The sequence below is a fragment of the Phocoena phocoena genome, chromosome 5 (assembly GCF_963924675.1).
Source record: "Phocoena phocoena chromosome 5, mPhoPho1.1, whole genome shotgun sequence".
NCBI classification, from domain to species: Eukaryota; Metazoa; Chordata; class Mammalia; order Artiodactyla; family Phocoenidae; genus Phocoena; species Phocoena phocoena.
The window spans coordinates 103,530,663-103,549,403 of record NC_089223.1 but is presented as its reverse complement, the minus strand read 5'-3'; the positions used below and the strand labels follow the sequence as shown (position 1 = coordinate 103,549,403).

At 35.7% G+C, this 18,741-nt stretch overlaps 1 protein-coding gene across 1 annotated transcript in view; it reads left to right on the top strand.

Annotated features, from left to right (window-relative positions):
• The window catches only part of SLC9B1 (solute carrier family 9 member B1), a 46,227-nt gene extending 27,979 nt beyond the window's left edge, over positions 1-18,248 (top strand). The window contains exons 6-11 of the mRNA XM_065877460.1: positions 6,329-6,504; positions 10,750-10,856; positions 11,739-11,888; positions 15,135-15,243; positions 15,800-15,936; positions 18,036-18,248. Coding sequence (XP_065733532.1) covers positions 6,329-6,504; positions 10,750-10,856; positions 11,739-11,888; positions 15,135-15,243; positions 15,800-15,936; positions 18,036-18,248 — 892 coding nt within the window. The remainder of the gene's footprint in view (positions 1-6,328; positions 6,505-10,749; positions 10,857-11,738; positions 11,889-15,134; positions 15,244-15,799; positions 15,937-18,035) is intronic.
• Positions 18,249-18,741: the final 493 nt, after the last annotated feature.

Below are 18,741 nucleotides of genomic sequence, written 5' to 3'. Positions count from 1 at the left end.
ATGTCTCAACAAATGATCCAATTTTGTTCCTTTTTATAGCTGAGTAATATTCCATTGTATATATGTACCACATCTTCTTTATCCATTCATCTGTCGATGGGCATTTAGGTTGCTTCCATGACCTGGCTGTTGTAAATAGTGCTGCAATGAACAATGGGGTGCATGTGTCTTTTTGAATTATGGTTTTCTCTGGGTATATGCCCAGTAGTGGGATTGCTGGATCATATGGTAATTCTGTTTTTAGTTTTTTAAGGAACCTCCATACTGTTCTCCATAGTGGCTGTATCAATTTACATTCCCACCAACAGTGCAAGAGGGTTCCCTTTTCTCCACACCCTCTCCAGCATTTATTGTTTCTAGATTTTTTGATGATGGCCATTCTGACCGGTATGAGATGATATCTCATTGTAGTTTTGATTTGCATTTCTCTAATGATTAATGATGTTGAGCATTCTTTCATGTGTTTGTTGGCAATCTGTATATCTTCTTCAGAGAAATGTCTCTTTAGGTCTTCTGCCCATTTTTGGATTGGGTTGCTTGTCTTTTTGTTATTGAGCTGCATGAGCTGCTTGTAAATTTTGTGGATTAATCCTTTGTCAGTTGCTTCATTTGCAAATATTTTCTCCCATTCTGAGGGTTGTCTTTTCGTCTTGTTTATTTTTGTTTTTATTTCCATTTCTCTAGGAAGTGAGTCAAAAAGGATCTTGCTGTGATTTATGTCATACAGTGTTCTGCCTATGTTTTCCTCTAAGAGCTTGATAGTGTCTGGCCTTACATTTAGGTCTTTAATCCATTTTGAGTTTATTTTTGTATATGGTGTTAGGGAGTGTTCTAATTTCAGCCTTTTACATGTAGCTGTCCAGTTTTCCCAGCACCACTTATTGAAGAGACTGTCTTTTCTCCATTGTATATCCTTGCTTCCTTTGTCATAGATTAGTTGACCATAGGTGTGTGGGTTTCTCTGGGCTTTCTATCTTATTCCATTGATCTCTGTTTCTGTTTTTGTGCCAGTACCAAATTGTCTTGATTACCGTAGCTTTGTAGTACAGTCTGAAGTCAGGGAGTCTGATTCCTCCAGCTCCATTTTTTCCCCTCAAGACTGCTTTGGCTATTCGGGGCCTTTTGTGTCTCCATACAAATTTTAAGATTTTTTGCTCTAGTTCCATAAAAACTGCTATTGGTAATTTGATAGGGATTGCATTGAATCTGTAGATTGCTTTGGGTAGTATAGTCATTTTCACAATATTGATTCTTCCAATCCAAGAACATGGTATATCTCTCCATCTGTTGGTATCATCTTTACTTTCTTTCATCAGTGTCTTATAGTTTTCTGCATACAGGTCTTTTGTCTCCCTAGATAGGTTTATTCCTAGGTATTTTATTCTTTTTGTTGCAATGGTAAATGGGAGTGTTTCCTTAATTTCTCTTTCAGATTTTTCATCATTACTGTATAGGAATGCAAGAGATTTCTGTGCATTAATTTGTATTCTGCAACTTTACCAAATTCATCGATTAGCTCTAGTAGTTTTCTGGTGGCATCTTTAGGATTCTCTATGTATATTATCATGTCATCTGCAAACAGTGACAGTTTTACTTCTTCTTTTCCAATTTGTATTCCTTTTATTTCTTTTTCTTCTCTGATTGCTGTGGCTAGGACTTCCAAAACTATGTTGAATCATAGTGGTGACAGTGGACATTCTTGTCTTGTTCCTGATCTTAGAGGAAATGCTTTCAGTTTTTCACCATTGAGAATGATGTTTGCTGTGGGTTTGTCTTATATGGCCTTTACTATGTTGAGGTAGGTTCCCTCTGTGCCCACTTTCTGGAGAGTTTTTATCATAAATGGGTGTTGAATTTTGTCAAAAGCTTTTTCTGCATCTATTGAGATGATCATATGGTTTTTATTCTTCAATTTGTTAATATGGTGTATCACACTGATTTACGTATATTGAAGAATCCTTGCATCCCTGGAATAAATCCCACTTGATCATGGTGTATGATCCTTTTAATCTGTTGTTGGATTCTGTTTGCTAGTATTCTGTTGAGGATTTTTGCATCTATATTCATCAGTGATATTGGTCTGTAATTTTCTTTTTTTGTAGTATCTTTGTCTGGTTTTGGTATCAGGGTGATGGTGGCCTCATAGAATGAGTTTGGGAGTGTTCCTTCTTCTGCAGTGTTTTGAAAGAGTTTGAGAAGGAGGGGTGTTAGCTGTTCTCTAAATGTTTGATAGAATTCACCTGTGAGGCCATCTGCTCCTGGACTTCTGTTTGTTGGAAGATTTTTAATCACAGTTTCAATTTCATTACTTGTGATTGGTCTGTTTACGTTTTCTATTTCTTCCTGGTTCTGTCTTGGAAGGTTATACCTTTCTAAGAATTTGTCCATTTCTTCCAGGTTGTCCATTTTATTGGCATAGAATTGCTTGTAGTAGTCCCTTAGGATGCTTTGTATTTCTGCAGTGTCTGTTGTAACTTCTCCTTTTTTATTTCTAATTTTATTGATTTGGGTCCTCTCCCTCTTTTTCTTGATGAGTCTGGCTAATGATTTATCAATTTTGTTTATCTTCTTAAAGAACCAGCTTTTAGTTTTATTGATCTTTGCTATTGTTTTCTTTGTTTCTATTTCATTTATTTCTGCTCTGATCTTTATGATTTCTTTCCTTCTGCTAACTTTGGGTTTTGTTTGTTCTTCTTTCTCTAGTTCCTTTAGGTGTAAGTTTAGATTGTTTATATGAGATTTTTCTTGTTTCTTGAGGTAGGCTTGTATAGCTATAAACTTCCCTCTTAGAACTGCTTTTGCTGCATTGCATAGGTTTTGGATCGTCGTATATTCATTGTCATTTGTCTCTAGGTATTTTTTGATTTCCTCTTTGATTTCTTCAGTGATCTCTTGGTTATTTAGTAACGTATTGTTTAGCCTCCATGTGTTTGTGTTTTTTTACATTTTTTTCCTTGTAATCTATTTCTAATCTCATAGCGTTGTGGTCAGAAAAGATGATTGATATGATTTCAATTTTCTTAAATTTACTGAGGCTTGATTTGTGACCCAAGATGTGATCTATCCTGGAGAATGTTTCGTGCGCACTTGAGAAGAAAGTGTAATCTGCTGTTTTTGGATGGAATGTCCTATAAATATCAATTAAATCTATCTGGTCTATTGTGTAATTTAAAGCTTCTGTTTCCTTATTTATTTTCATTTTGGATGATCTGTCCATTGGTGTAAGTGAGGTGTTAAAGTCCCCCACTATTATTGTGTTACTGTCGATTTCCTCTTTTATAGCTGTTAGCAGTTGCCTTATGTACTGAGGTGCTCCTGTGTTGGGTGCATATATATTTATAATTGTTACGTTTTCTTCTTGGATTGATCCCTTGATCATTATGTAGTGTCCTTCCTTGTCTCTTGTAACGTTCTTTATTTTAAAGTCTATTTTATCTGATATGAGTATTGCTACTCCAGCTTTCTTTTGATTTCCATTTGCATGGAATATCTTTTTCCATCCCCTCACTTTCAGTCTGTATGTATCCCTAGGTCTGAAGTGGGTCTCTTGTAGACAGTATATATATGGGTCTTGTTTTTGTATCCATTCAGCAAGCCTGTATCTTTTGGTTGGAGCATTTAATCCATTCACGTTTAAGGTAATTATCGATATGTATGTTCCTATGACCATTTTCTTAATTGTTTTGGGTTTGTTTTTGTAGGTCCTTTTCTTTTCTTGTTTCCTACTTAGAGAAGTTCCTTATCATTTGTTGTAGAGCTGGCTTGGTGGTGCTGCATTTTCTTAGCTGTTTCTTGTCTGTAAAGCTTTTGATTTCTCCATCGAATCTGAATGAGTTCCTTGCCGGGTAGGGTAATCTTGGTTGTACGTTCTTCCCTTTCATCACTTTAAGTATATCATGCCACTCCCTTCTGGCTTGTAGAGTTTCTGCTGAGAAATCAGCTGTTAACCTTATGGGAGTTCCCTTGTATGTCATTTGTTGTTTATCCCTTGCTGCTTTCAATAATTTTTCTTTGTCTTTAATTTTTGCCAATTTGATTACTATGTGTCTCGGCATGTTTCTCCTTGGGTTTATCCTGTATGGGACTCTCTGTGCTTCCTGGACTTGGGTGGCTATTTCCTTTCCCATGTTAGGGAAGTTTTCTACTATAATCTCTTCAAATATTTTCTCTGGTCCTTTCTCTCTCTCTTCTCCTTCTGGGACCCCTATAATGCAAATGTTGTTGCATTTAAAGTTGTCCCAGAGGTCTCTTAGGCTGTCTTCATTTATTTTCATTCTTTTTTCTTGATTCTGTTCTGCAGCAGTGAATTCCACCATTCTGTCTTCTAGGTCACTTATCCGTTCTTCTGCCTCAGTTATTCTGCTATTGATTCCTTCTAATGTAGTTTTCATTTCAGTTATTGTATTGTTCATCTCTGTTTGTTTGTTGTTTAATTATTCTAGGTCTTTGTTAAGCATTTCTTTCATCTTCTGGATCTTTGCCTCCATTCTTTTTCCGAGGTCCTGGATCATCTTCACTATCATTATTCTGAATTCTTTTTCTGTAAGGTTGCCTATCTCCACTTCATTTAGTTGTTTTTCTGGGGTCTTATCTTGTTCCTTCATCTGGTACATAGCCCTCTGCCTTTTCATCTTGTCTATCTTTCTGTGAATGTGGTTTTTGTTCCACAGGCTGCAGGATTGTAGTTCTTCTTGCTTCTGTTCTCTGCCCTCTGGTGGATGAGGCTATCTAAGAGGCTTGTATAAGTTTCCTGATGGGAGGGACTGGTGGTGGGTAGAGCTGACTGTTACTCTGGTGGGCAAAGCTCAGTAAAACTTTAATCCACTTGACTGCTGATGGGTGGGGCTGGGTTCCCTCCCTGTTGGTTGTTTGGCCTGAGGCAACCCAACACTGGAGCCTACCTGGGCTCTTTGCTGGTGCTAATGACAGAATCTGGGAGGGCTCACACCAAGGAGTACTTCCCAGAACTTCTGCTGCCAGTGTCCTTGTCCCCACGGTGAGCCACAGCCACCGGCTGCCTCTGCAGGAGACCCTCCAACACTAGCAGGTAGGTCTGGTTCAGTCTCCCCTGAGGTCACTGCTCCTTCCCCTGGATCCCGATGCACACACTACTTTCTGTGTGCCCTCCAAGAATGGAGTCTCTGTTTCCCCCAGTCCTGTTGAAGTCCTGCAATCAAATCCCACTAGGCTTCAAAGTCTGATTCTCTAGGAATTCCTCCTCCCGTTGCCAGACTCCCAGGTTGGGAAGCCTGACGTGGGGCTTAGAACCTTCACTCCAGTGGGTGAACTTCTGTGGTATAAGGGTTCTCCAGTCTATGAGTCACCCACCCAGCAGTTATGGGATTTGATTTTACTGTGATTGCGCCCCTCTACCGTCTCATTGTGGCTTCTCCTTTGTCTTTGGATGTGGGGTACCTTTTTTGGTGAGTTCCAGTGTCTTCCTGTCAATGTTGTCCAGCAGCTAGCTGTGATTCTGGTGTTCTCACAAGAGGGAGTGAGAGCATGTCCTACTCCGTCATCTTGGTTCCTCCCTCTCCTATTATTTTCATGTCTTCATTTCAAATGGTTTTGAGATGGAGGTAAAGGCTGCAATTTGTGCTTGACCCAACATCTTGAATGAAATTTCTACAGAGTTTTAACCAGCACTAAAGAATGTGTGAACATTTTTACCACCATTAAATGACATTCACTCAAGAGCAGAATTTTTGCATTCAAAGTCATTGTAAAGAGAAGATATGGTACATATATATAATGGAATATTACTCAGCCATAAAAAGGAATGAAACTGGGTCATTTGTAGAGATGTGGATGGACCTAGAGTCTGTCATACAGAGTGAAGTAAGTCAGAAAGAGAAAAACAAATATCGTATATTAACACACATATGTGGGATCTAGAAAAATGGTACAGATGAACCTATTTCCAGGGTAAGAATAGAGACACAGATATAGAGAACAGACATGTGGACACAGAGGGGGAAAGGGAGGGTGGGACAAATTGGGAGATTAGGGTTGACATATATACACTATCATGTGTAAAATAGATAGCTAATGGGAACCTGCTGTGTTGCACAGGGAGCTCAGCTCGGTGCTCTGTGATGACCTAGATGGGTGGGAAGGGGGGTGAGGGAGGTCCAAGAGGGAGGGAATATATGTATACATATAGCTGATTCACTTTGCTGTACAGCAGAAACTAACACAACATTGTAAAGCAATTATACTCCAATAAAAAAGTCCTTGTAAAGGTTAATACATTTGTTGTACGATTTACTATAAAACACTTTTGTTAAAAGGATGTTTTTAAGTTGGTTTTCAAAGATTTTTCTCTCAGTTTTGTAGTCGGTGCAGTCTCTCCTGCTGTTGTTGTCCCTTCCATGCTACATTTGCAAGAAAAGGGATATGGTTTTGAGAAAGGCATTCCAACCTTATTAGTAGCTGCCAGCAGTTTGGATGATGTCGTGGCTATCAGTGGATTCAATACATGCTTCAGCATAGTCTTCTCCTCAGGTAAACAAAAAAATACAATAGCTACCGTACAATTCATTGCTTTTTTGGTTCTTTAAATAAGGTTTGTGGCTTTGCCTCTGCATTTATTAATGAAGACTTTTCTATGTAACATCTTTTTATTCTTCATAGACAGCTCATTCTAGACCAGAGAAGGAATTTCAATGGGTTAAGATACCACTACTTAACACAAATGATTTCCTTTTAATAACTAAATATTCCAATTAATTTGATAACCCATATTATTACCATTTATCTGCTCTTGTTGCTTTGGAATTTTGTCACAGTTTTCAATAGAAAAATTTAGGCAGCAGTATTATTAGTACTACTAATATATCGAATAGATATTTTGGAGATGTACCTTTCTGACCATCATTATAAATAACTGGTTGCTCTGTTACTAAGCCAACTTAAATATATAGAGTGTGGACAAGTGTGTGTCTTTTTGGTAGTGATGGGACAAGATCCTGCAACAATTCTAAATCCCGAGGTGATATTTGGTCTTGAATGTCACTTGGCAGAAATTGTGAAAGTAAACATTCCACATTTAAAAATGCATTAATTATCTGCCAATGTTCGAAGTTCAATATTCTGTATTATTAAAGCACCAAAACATCTTAAAGCTGAAAAGTTATATATATAGTTTCTCTTAAAATCATAAGATATAAATGAATAAGAAGGAAAAAAGGGAAAATATAGAAATAAAGTATGTAATAGTTATACCCCCAGGAATAATAATTGTGAATCTTTTGATGTAAATTCACCCAGACTTCTCCTTTTCTCCCCCATCCCCATCTATCTCTAGCTCTTTCTCTCCCTCCCAATATTCTTATAAAATTATTGAATAGTAACCATACTTTCTTATAACCTGAGTTGTTTTGCATTTACCTGTGTATTGCAAACATGGTCCTTTTCAGTAAATATTTCTATGACATTTGAAATGGTTGCATAGTATTCGATTGGCTGCATCATGGTTACTTAACATGTTGAAAATTGAAATTGACACCAGTATTTACTATTAAAATAATGCTTGGTTGAACAGCTAAATAGTTGTACCTAATCTTAATATTTTCTTAATCTTTTTTAATACTTTAAAAAAATTTTTTTATTTTTTGCTGTGTTGGGTCATTTTTATGTGCAAGCTTTTCTCTAGTTGTGGTGAGTGGGGGCTACTCTTCATTGTGGTGCGTGGGCTTCTCATTGAGGTGCCTTCTCTTGTTGCAGAGCATGGGCTCTAGGCACCTGCGCTTCAGTAATTGTGGCTCGAAGGCTCAGTAGTTGTGGCACACGGGCTTAGTTGCTCTGCAGCATGTGGGATCTTCCTGGACCAGGGACTGGACGCATGTCCCCTGCTTTGGCAGGCAGATTCTTAACCACTGCGCCACCAGGGAAGTCCCAATATTTTCTTAATCTTAAAAGAGAAATTATTGAGTTAAAAAGTATATAACATTCTAAGATTTTTGAAATATATTGCCACAATATCTTGTCCTACCAGGGTGCACAAGCATGCCAGTTTCTCCTCACCTTCTTCAAAATTAGGTATTTACTAGTCCTTTTTAGCTTAGCTAATTTGACAGGTGAAGAGTGAGGTCTCTTTAAATGAAGTACTTTGAATACTAGTGATGTTAAACAAATGTTCGTGTTTATTGGCCATTAGCATTTTGGAATGTTTAATAGATTGCTTTTCTTGAAATATTTTGCCTATATCCTATAGGTGTGTTCATCATTTGTTCTTTTGATTTGTTAAGATTCTGCACAAAATTAAGAATGATAACCATTTGTTTTATATGCTATGGTTTTTGTAATTTGACTTTTAACTTTATCTCTTTTCTGCCATTCAGAAGTCCTAAATTTTTTATTGTCAGATCTGGCCACCTTTTCCTTGACTGGTATCAGTCATTCAAAAAATATTTTTTGTGCTCCTCTTCCACTGTACCAGCTACTGTATCAAACACTGAGGATCAACAGTGAACAGCAATATTAGTTTTTATTGAGTAATTGCTTTGTACTTGCTGTAAGTTCTGTAGATGTTTTGACTCAATAGTCACAATAGTGCTATGCTCATTTTGCAGATAAGGAAACTAAGGAACAGAGGTTAAGTAATGTGCTCAAAGTCACAGATCTAATAAGTAGGGGAACCAAGATGCAAACCTAGCAGTCTGACCCCAGGCCCACACTTTTAACTACTATTCTATCCTGCCTCCCGACACAGCAGACAGAGAAGACCACGTGGCCAATGGTCTCAAGGGGTTTATATTAAACAAATAATTACAGATGTAATAAATATTACATAGCATAAGATGCTAGGGGAACATGCTACAGGAGACCAAACCTAATTTGAGGAGGACTGAAAAAATGGAAACCAAGCAGGTACATGCTTAAAAATCCTCTTCCACCACATAACTATGTAAACTGTCTCTTAAAAGTTTAAGGACTTTTAAAGTTTTATTTTACACATTAGATCTTCAAAGCATCTATATTTTGGAATATAGTAGATATTGAGATCTAACCTTACCTTCCAGGTCAATTGGCCCTTTTACCATTATGTAATGTCCTTCTTTACGTCTTGTGACAGTATTTGACCTAAAGTATATTTGTCTGATATAAGTATGACCACCCCTGCTCTCTTTGGGGTACCATTTGCATGGAATATCTTTTTCCGTCCTTAAAGTTTATAGCAATCTGTTTTAAAATGATAACAACTTCAATTGCATACAAAAGCTCTACTCCTCTACTCCTTTACCTCTCAGCCTCCTCACTTTATGTAATCATTGTCACAAATTACATTTTTTATATTATGTATCCATTAACATAGTTTTACAGTTATCTTTTGTGCTTTTTTTTTTTTTTTTTTTGCGGTACGTGGGCCTCTCACTGTTGTGGCCTCTCCCGTTGCAGAGCACAGGCTCCGGACGCACAGGCTCAGCGGCCATGGCTCACGGGCCCAGCCGCTCTGCGGCATGTGGGATCCTCCCATACCGGGGCACGAACCCGCGTCCCCTGCATCGGCAGGCAGACTCTCAACCATTGCACCACCAGGGAAGCCCTGTGCTTTTATCTTAAATTCCAAAATAGAATTAAAAGTGATTTCCTTACCACCATTAAGGTATTACAGGATTCTGAATTCATCTATTTACTTTTACTGGAGGTTTATATTTAATGCTTTTGTGTTGCTGTCTAACATCCTTTTATTTCCACTTTAAGGATTCCCTTTAACATTTCTTGTTAGGCAGGTCTAGTGGTGATGAACTCCATCAGCCTTTGTTTATCTGAGGAAGTCTTAATTTTGCCTTCACCTTGAAGGACAATTTTGTGGGATAGTATTCTTGGGTGGCATTTTTTTTTTCAAAATTTTGAATATATCATCCTATCTTCTTATAAGGTTCCTGCTGTGTAAGCCTCTGATAATTTTATGGGCGCTCTCTTATATATGATGTGTTGCTTTTCTCTTGCTATAATTTTTTAAATGAGCAGAAAGCCTTTTGGACTGTATATTGTTGTTAAATGGGTGTCTCTGTAGGGGACAAAGGTTCTGGGGTTCCCATTCTACCTTCTTACTGTTGTCACCCTCCACTTCTATTATTTTTAATGGGAAAATAGTTCTAAAATATGTATATTTACATACCTTATTGAGTTGGATACACAGAGCATAGCTGAACTTTTTTGTGTGACTCTGGATAGTTTTTCAGACGTATTACAACAAACTACATGTATCCATGAGACATTATATTGAAAAATCAGTTGATCCTTGAATATTCCTAGGATTGACCCTGGGTTAAATCTTTTTTTTATGTTGTTGTTGTTGTTATTAAATTGTCCTTTTTATGTTTAAATCATTTGTTTATCATAATAGAATATCAGAGGAAAACATTACCAACCATGTGCTAGGTGCCAGAGGTTCTCCTTTGCCAGTCTCTGTGCGTTCTTCTACCTCACCTGGTCTTTTAGGTTGGGTGTATAAGGGGAGCACATTGTGGCTTATTACTGCTTTGTTTTCTTTGTTTTCTATTTATTCAATGAACATTTCTGAGTTGTGTATACGTATTAAATCATTGGAGAGTACATATTCAATTTATCAAGTAGATGTGTATATGTTTTCATGTGTTGGAACATTAAAGGTCCATTTTGGCATATTTATTCTATGATACATACCTTTCTTTATGAATCACCTACATTTGATTTTCCGATGTGTTGGGTATGTGAAAATACTTCTCTATGAAATGTTTTTCTTATTGTGTGCCCTTACAGGTGGTGTACTTAGCAACCTCCTGTCTGCTTTTCGGGATATACTTGTTGGTGTGCTGGTAGGAATTGTTTTGGGAATATTTACTCGATATTTTCCAAGTAGAGATCAGGTAAATAAAAAATAATCCATTGTTTGGAAGTACAGTATTTCTTTCAAAAGACATTTCTTTCAAAAATTTGAACTTTTAGAAGATCCATGAAATAATAAATTTAATATTTAGTTCGCTTTCTCCAAAAGAGGCCTCCAGTGCCTACTCTGCTTAAAACTGAGCACAGTTGTGATTGATCCAGGTCAGTGGCCCTAACTGAAGTCCCTGCTTCCTGATTAGGCAAATAAGGAATATCAGAAAAATGTACTTAATTCAGAGTACCTTCTCCATTCCATCCCACTCCTTTCTTCATTAAATTGCCTGTTGACTCCTGACATTTAAAAAAAAGTCTTTTTCCCTCAAACTTTACGTTGAACACTTTTGGAGAAATATATTCCCATTTATCTCTGCATATTTTCTGACTTAAATTCACTCCCTCTCCCTTTGACCAAGGACACACTATCAAACTCAACCCTTTCCTGCCCTAAAGGATATCCCATTACTCTTAGATTTCTGTAACTTCCATCTTAATTTCCCTGCAGTTATTGTCTTAGCTAAAAAGATATTCAGACATTTATTTTTAAGAATTCTTTGGATATGTTATATGGAACTACAGGTTATATGGGTCTCTTTTCTTTCCTTCTTCTCTTACAGTTAAAGTATTATAACCATTTTACTGACATTAGTATCAGAGATATGGCAGAAGATGAAACTCAGTAATTGCAAATTTTGTCACTTGATACCAAGTTTGCTAAAATATGTGGTGAGAAAGTCAAAATTTTAGACATTATTTTATACAACATAAGACATGGTATCAAAGGGTCAATAATAAATGATAGATAATATGATAACTGTATTATATCTTTAACATAAATTAATTTCCAAATATCTATCAAATTCTAGGGAAAGCTTGCAGCGAAGAGAGCATTTCTTATTTTGAGTCTGTGTGTTTCTGCTGTCTTAGGCAGCCATCGCGTTGGTTTGCATGCAGCTGGAGGATTATGCACACTAGTATTGAGTTTCATTGCAGGGACAAGTTGGTCCAAAGAAAAGGTGAATATTTTTAATACACCATTTTTTAAAAGATAAAATAACTGCATTTTTCTTACATCTATAATGGACATTTTAGGAAATTGCACTCTAGTTGGAAGATGTTCCATAAGTTTGTATCTTCAAGGCAGTGAATGAATCAGTCAAGGAAATAAAATATTTAGAAGAAGGACTACAACGCAATCAGAAGTTGAGTTATCACATCAGGCCTCTCTCTTTTTCCCAAGTTTAATGCAATAGGATTATATAACTTTTATTGATTTCATTATTTTATTTATTAAAATTTTAGTTATACAATTAATACATGCAAATATGCTCATAAAATATTAAAACAGTAAGAAGGGGACTTCCCTGGTGGTGCAGTGGTTAAGAATCCTTCTGCTAATGCAGGGGACATGGATTCGAGCCCTGGTCCGGGAAGATCCCACATGCTGCTGAGCAACAAAGCCCATGCGCCACAACTACTGAGCCTGCGTGCCACAACTACTAAAGCCCGCGCACCTGGAGCCTATGCTCTGCAACAGGAGAAGCCACCGCAATAAGCCTACTCACCGCAACGAAGAGTAGCACCCGCTCACCTCAACTAAAAGAAAGCCCGCACACAGCAAGGAAGACCCAATGCAGCCAAATATAAATAAATTAATTAATTTATTTTTAAAATAATAATAAATAAATAAATAAATAAAACAATAAGAAGGCCCACATATGGAATACAATGTAAAAGACTCCCTTTCCCCCACCATTGCCAAATATCAAATCCCCTTCCCAGATCATTTCCTCTAATCACTCCTCTATCTGTAGACAGATCACGTCCATGTTTTGTTATTACAAACAGTACTTCCATGAACAATCCTATTAATGTGTGGTTTTGCAAATGTATAAGTACTTCTGAAGGAATAGATTTCTAGAAGTGGAATGGCTGGATTTAGAAATTGTACATTTCTATTTTGATGGGTACTGCCAAATTATACCTAAAAAGGATTTTATTTACACTGTTTACTACCAGCAGTGTAGGAGAGTCTCTAATACCTAAACCCATCAACAATCTTGGGTATTATCAATTTTTTTTTAACAATGGGTAAAAAACTATATTACATTGTTATTCTTTATTTATATTTCTCTGATTAGTAGTGGAGTAAGCTTCTATCCATATATTCTTTTATAACTACTTACTCATATTCTTTGCCCATTTTTTAATCGGTTTATTAGCCTTTTTGTTCCTAATTTATAGAGTTTCTTTATATGTTAGGGCTACTAATTCTTTGTTGTCTGCATGTTGCGTGTAATTTTTGCTTATCTTCAACTTTTTTTTTGATGTCTTTTGTATGGCAGTAAAATTTCCTATAGTCAAATCTGTCAGTTTTTCCTTTTTGGTTTGGGTTCTGCATCTTCTTCAAGAAAAATTTTTTCATCCAAGATTATGAGATTATAAACATTATAACATCTTATATATTATCATCTAATACTTTGGTCATTTGTTTTGTGTTTCATTTAGTTCTTTAATCCCTCTGGAATCTATTTTTGTGAATGATGTGAGGTAAGGATGTACATGTGTGTGTTTATATATATGTATTCATAGACATACATATATATATATACATACATATAATATATATATGCATATGAATTGTATCGTCTATTTTTGCCAAAGTATTTATTGATTAATCCATTAATTATTCAATGACTTTTTAAGTGTCTCTTTTAACATGTGCTAAACTCCTATATATATATATGTATATATAAATTTACTTCTGGAATCTATTTAAACTTATCTATTTCTATGCCAATACCACTCTTTTTTTTTTTTTTTTTTGGCGGTACGCGGGCCTCTCACTGTTGTGGCCTCTCCTGTTGTGGAGCACAGGCTCCGGGTGCGCAGGCTCAGCGGCCATGGCTCACGGGCCCAGCCGCTCCACGGCATGTGGGATCCTCCCGTACCGGGGCACGAACCCACGTCCCCTGCATCGGCAGGCAGACTCTCAACCACTGCGCCACCAGGGAAGCTCAATACCACTCTATTTTAAATCACTGTAGTTTTATGTCTCAAAATCTATATAGAAGATTCCCTCTTATTATACCTATATTTAAATTATTTCTTGGCTGTTCCTGCCCATATTCTTTCTTAGATAAATTTTAGAATCAGCTTGAGAACTTCCCTATCCAAAAATCACATGGGCATTTTGTTTAACATTCTGATAAATTCATAATTATAAGAGAAATTAAATCACTAATAATAAATTACAAATAAATGAGAACTACTGGTTTGTTTACATGATAAAGGAAATCAAAAAGTAAAGAATAAATAGATTTTAAAGATTAAAAGTAACAACTAGGATAATGTGCTACAAAGAAGAAAGAGTTATATTGGTTTTCTTTTGTTACTTCCTTTTTTAAACTTACTTTTATAAACGGCAACCAGAAAACCTAGTCATAAGGGGAGTAGTTATGAAGATAGTTTATGCCTCAAACAAAGGATATTAAAGTTTTATGTATCTCCACCTGTAAAAAAAAAGATAAACCCAAACTGAGACTAAAATCTCTTCATCCAAATTTCTGGAAAAGAGCCAGAGTACTGTTATATCACTAGGGGCATTTCCTATAACCATGTAATTGTGGAAGCAGCACTGGGGGGATTCATTCCCAGAAAGGGAAGCCAGGCAGGCAATCAAGTTAGAATCTATTAAATGTTTTGGTTTGGTTTTAAGGAGAAAGTAACTTTGATGTTTTCAATATGGCTCCTTTGGAAGCAGGCCTAACAGATTACCAGAATTTTTTTCCTAGTTGTTTAGGACCTATCAGGATTCACTTTCATGGGATTTGGTCCCAGGATAATTTTTAGTGGAGGTCTTCCCAGCTCATTTTTGAGAGCTGAGAGGTCTGAATGATCTTGAGTATGTTCTCATCAGGCATGATGTAGTTCTATCTCTGTTCAGTTGCCTTACAAACACAAGGTAGAACTCTTACTGTACCATCAGAACATGTGTGGAACTTCAAAGACCTTACTTGTTCCATGACAGAATTACCAAATAATATTTTTATTTTATTGCTTTGTAGATTTCTTTTAATCAAATTCTACCTAGGTGTTTGTATAAAAGAATTAACCTACTCATTTAATTTTTATTGTTTTAACATTTCTTCTACAAATAAAATATCTTAAGTTTATTAAATGTTAAGAGAGACTTTAAACTTCTGAAATGCAAATACTTATATGTGTCACAATAACTGAAAAGTTATTACCCTTTTCTACAGATTAGAGTCCAAAAAATTATTGGAACTGCATGGAATATTTTTCAACCTCTTCTTTTTGGTTTGGTTGGAGCGGAAGTATCTGTCACATCTCTTAAATCAAATGCTATTGGTAAGAATGATTAGAGGCACAAAAATATAAGATTTGAAAATATTTAAGAAAACTTTGAATAATTTTTATTTTTATTTACAACATGTCTTTGAATGCTACAAGGACCTTCTTCAGAAGTACGTGTGTAACATACATTTGTTCTTCCTTTATCCTGTATGCTCTTTGTAACCAAAGACAACCCTGAATATCTTCCCTGAGTGATCTGGGGAAATGGAGATTAGAAATTTTTCTGAGGGGAAATATTGGATACCATTAGCATCTTTTGAATACTTTCATTTATAGTAAAAGTTCAACGTCTGTTAGCTCAGAATTAAATAAATGTAATTTATCTTATTTTTCATCATACCTCCAACATCATATTATCTCTTGCACTTTACATAGAAGCCTCAATCATATTTGTATTTTTATGATTATTGTTTTTACTTAAAAAAATAAAGATATACAGAGACACTAGCCCTAAAATGCTTTCAACCCATTTACAAATCATATCTCTAGGCATAAAGAACCACTACTTCCCAAATATTGTGTTATTTATGTTTGTTTTTATCTGTTGTAGGCATTTGTGTTGTTACACTGAGTTTGGCATTATTGGTTCGAATTTCTTTTACATTTGTATTGATGTCTTTTGCTGGTTTTAATTTTAAGGAGAAAATATTTATTGCTTTATCGTGGATGCCCAAAGCTACAGTCCAAGTAAGAACATATTAAGTCATTCTAATTATTTTAATGTTGATTTTTAAAAAAATTCTAAATGAAAAAAACATCCAGTCACAAAATATGGGCCATTAACCTTACTTTTAAAATGTTTGATTGATCGTAACTACTCATTAAAATTAATGTAATCTTTAAGAAACTCACTTTTAAAAGCAATTTTTCTGAAATTGAAAATTGTGCTTTTAATGACAAATACTTCCTAAACTTACAAAAACATTTTTCTATTTTCCCAAGATATAAAATAAGAGTATATCTGAATGCGCTGAAAAGGGCACATCATTACTTCTGGGCGTTCCTGCCAAATACACATAACGTCAATCTTATCATGAGAAAACATTAGACAAAAGCAAAGTGAGAGACAGTGTGCAAAATTGACCAGTACTCTTCAAAAGTGTCAAGGTCACGTAAGACAAAGACAGACTAAGGATCTGTCTCCCATAAAAGGAGACCAAGGAAACACTTACTAAATGCAGTGGATTTAGTTCAGGCATTGGCTCCTGGTCCAAGAAAAAGGACATTATTTGGACAGTTGTTGAAATTTGAATGAGGTCTCTAGATTAGTGTATGTGTGTGTGTATATATATAATATATATTATATCAGTGTTAATTTTCTGATTTTTGGTTATTGTACTGTGGTCATACAAGAGTTAACATTTGGGAAATCTGGATGAAGGGTATATAGAAAGTCTTTGTATTACTTTTACAACTTATTTGTGAGTCCAAAATCACATAAGAAGCCCCTGAAAGTGAATGAACTTGGGGGTGGGGGGTAGGGAGCAGCAAATCTGTGCATGGGGAGGAGCTGGTTGTGGGGCTGTAGGATGCTCTGAGGAGTGCTTTGCCTTTAGGTATCAGAGTGTGAGGTGTCAGATTTGCATTATATTTGAATCATTGTTTAAATCTTAAAAAAAAGACACCTTTTTTTGATTATTAAAAAAAAGAGTATATCTGAAAATTGGAATTTTTACATTTTGCTGAATATTGTAGAGCTAAGTGTTATGATTTTAAACTGGAGACGTTGATTCTTTTTAAAATATATCTTTCCTATGCCTGCCACCCACTCTACCATACATGAATGCACATATATTATTTTTAATTATATATTTAATTTGTATGACTATTCGATTGATGACTGAATCTCCCCGCTAGATTATATAGGAAGGATAGGAACAGTGCTTGTTTTTTCTGTTATTCTTTTTCCCTAGCACTTAACACAGTGCCTAACATGCAGGAGGTACACAATAAATAAGCATTGCATGCCTACAAGAATGAATGATGAATGAAGGAAAGAGAGAGAAAAGTCAGACCTTGTAGTTTTGCTCTCTGATTCAGTGATAAGGTATTGCTACTTATTGTCAGACTGTTTAACCTGGCAATACAATGTCTTGATTTCCTGAGATTTTCTCCATTGTTATTCCAAAACAGAAGCTTGTGAGCTTCCATGCAACAAAACTCTCTATATGTCATGGTTAGAAAAGCAGGTCCTTGGGACCAGGCTGCCTATTTTGAATACCATGTTACTTGCCTATAACCTTAGGCAAGTTACTTTGTAACGTCTCAGTGCCCAGTGTATAGATTCCAAACCTCTTGTCAGTTTTACTGTATCACACTGCCTCCCAGTAGTAAGAACAAGAAGACAGACAACAAAATCCTAAAGAACCATAAGAAACCTTAGCATTTTGTGTTGTCTCCTTGTAGCCAGGAACCTAGTGGTACACGGTAAAGGCAAATATGCAAAGCTCTGGTTTAGGTGAAACTCCTAAGGTTCTGAAAATAATGTGAGCACTCAAAAAATATATTTAAACAGGGGAAAGCTGAGATGACAAGAAAACAAAAACAGCCCCCAAATGTCTGCACACTGGTTTGTCACTTTTTCACTCCCCTTCCAGATATATTTGCTAGGAAGAACATAGGATTGATGAGTAATTTATGAAAATTCTTCAACACTTTGTCTTGTCTTTTTTCTAGTAGTCTAGTGCTAGGTGTTATTTGTTTTAACAGGGCTATTTACTTTTATTATATGTTAACTCCATTTAACATTTTTCTTTATGCCTCATCTTTTTCTCCTCTAAATGTAGGCTGTTTTAGGTCCTCTGGCTCTAGAAAGAGCAAGAATCAGTGCACCCCATTTGGAACCATATTCGAAGGATGTGATGACAATAGCTTTTCTAGCCATCTTGATCACAGCTCCAAATGGAGCTCTGATTATTGGCATTCTGGGACCTAAAGTACTTACTCGCCATGATCCAAACAAAATGAAAGTGGAATTAGCAGGATTAGAACTTCATTAAAAAGTTGATTTGCCATCACCTGCCTGCTTCTCTTAATGAATTCTCTTACATGAGAGAAAAATTAAAAAGTACAAATATGTGGAGACTACACAGAACCAAGGAGTTAATAAATATATGATTTCACTACAGATGTTTCCTATGACTTTTTATTCCAAAGTTAATTTAACAAAAATAATATAAAATAGAATGCCTTGTTAGTATTTATGTGTTTCAAGAACAAAGTAAATTTATAAATACCCTAGGAAAGTTGAAAGAACTCTATCAGGTTGGATTTACTGTCATAATACAAACTAAGCATAATAAAAAATTAAATGAACCTAATGACAGAAAGATAAGATAGTATAAGTCTCTAAATAGGAGTAGAACTCTCCATCAGGTTAGTAATTCAGTTAAAAGGATTACCAGAAAAAAGAAATAAAAATGACAAGAATAAAACACACCAAATTTAAGTGGGTCAACTGAATGCATTTTAAATTCTGGTTTTACTACAGTT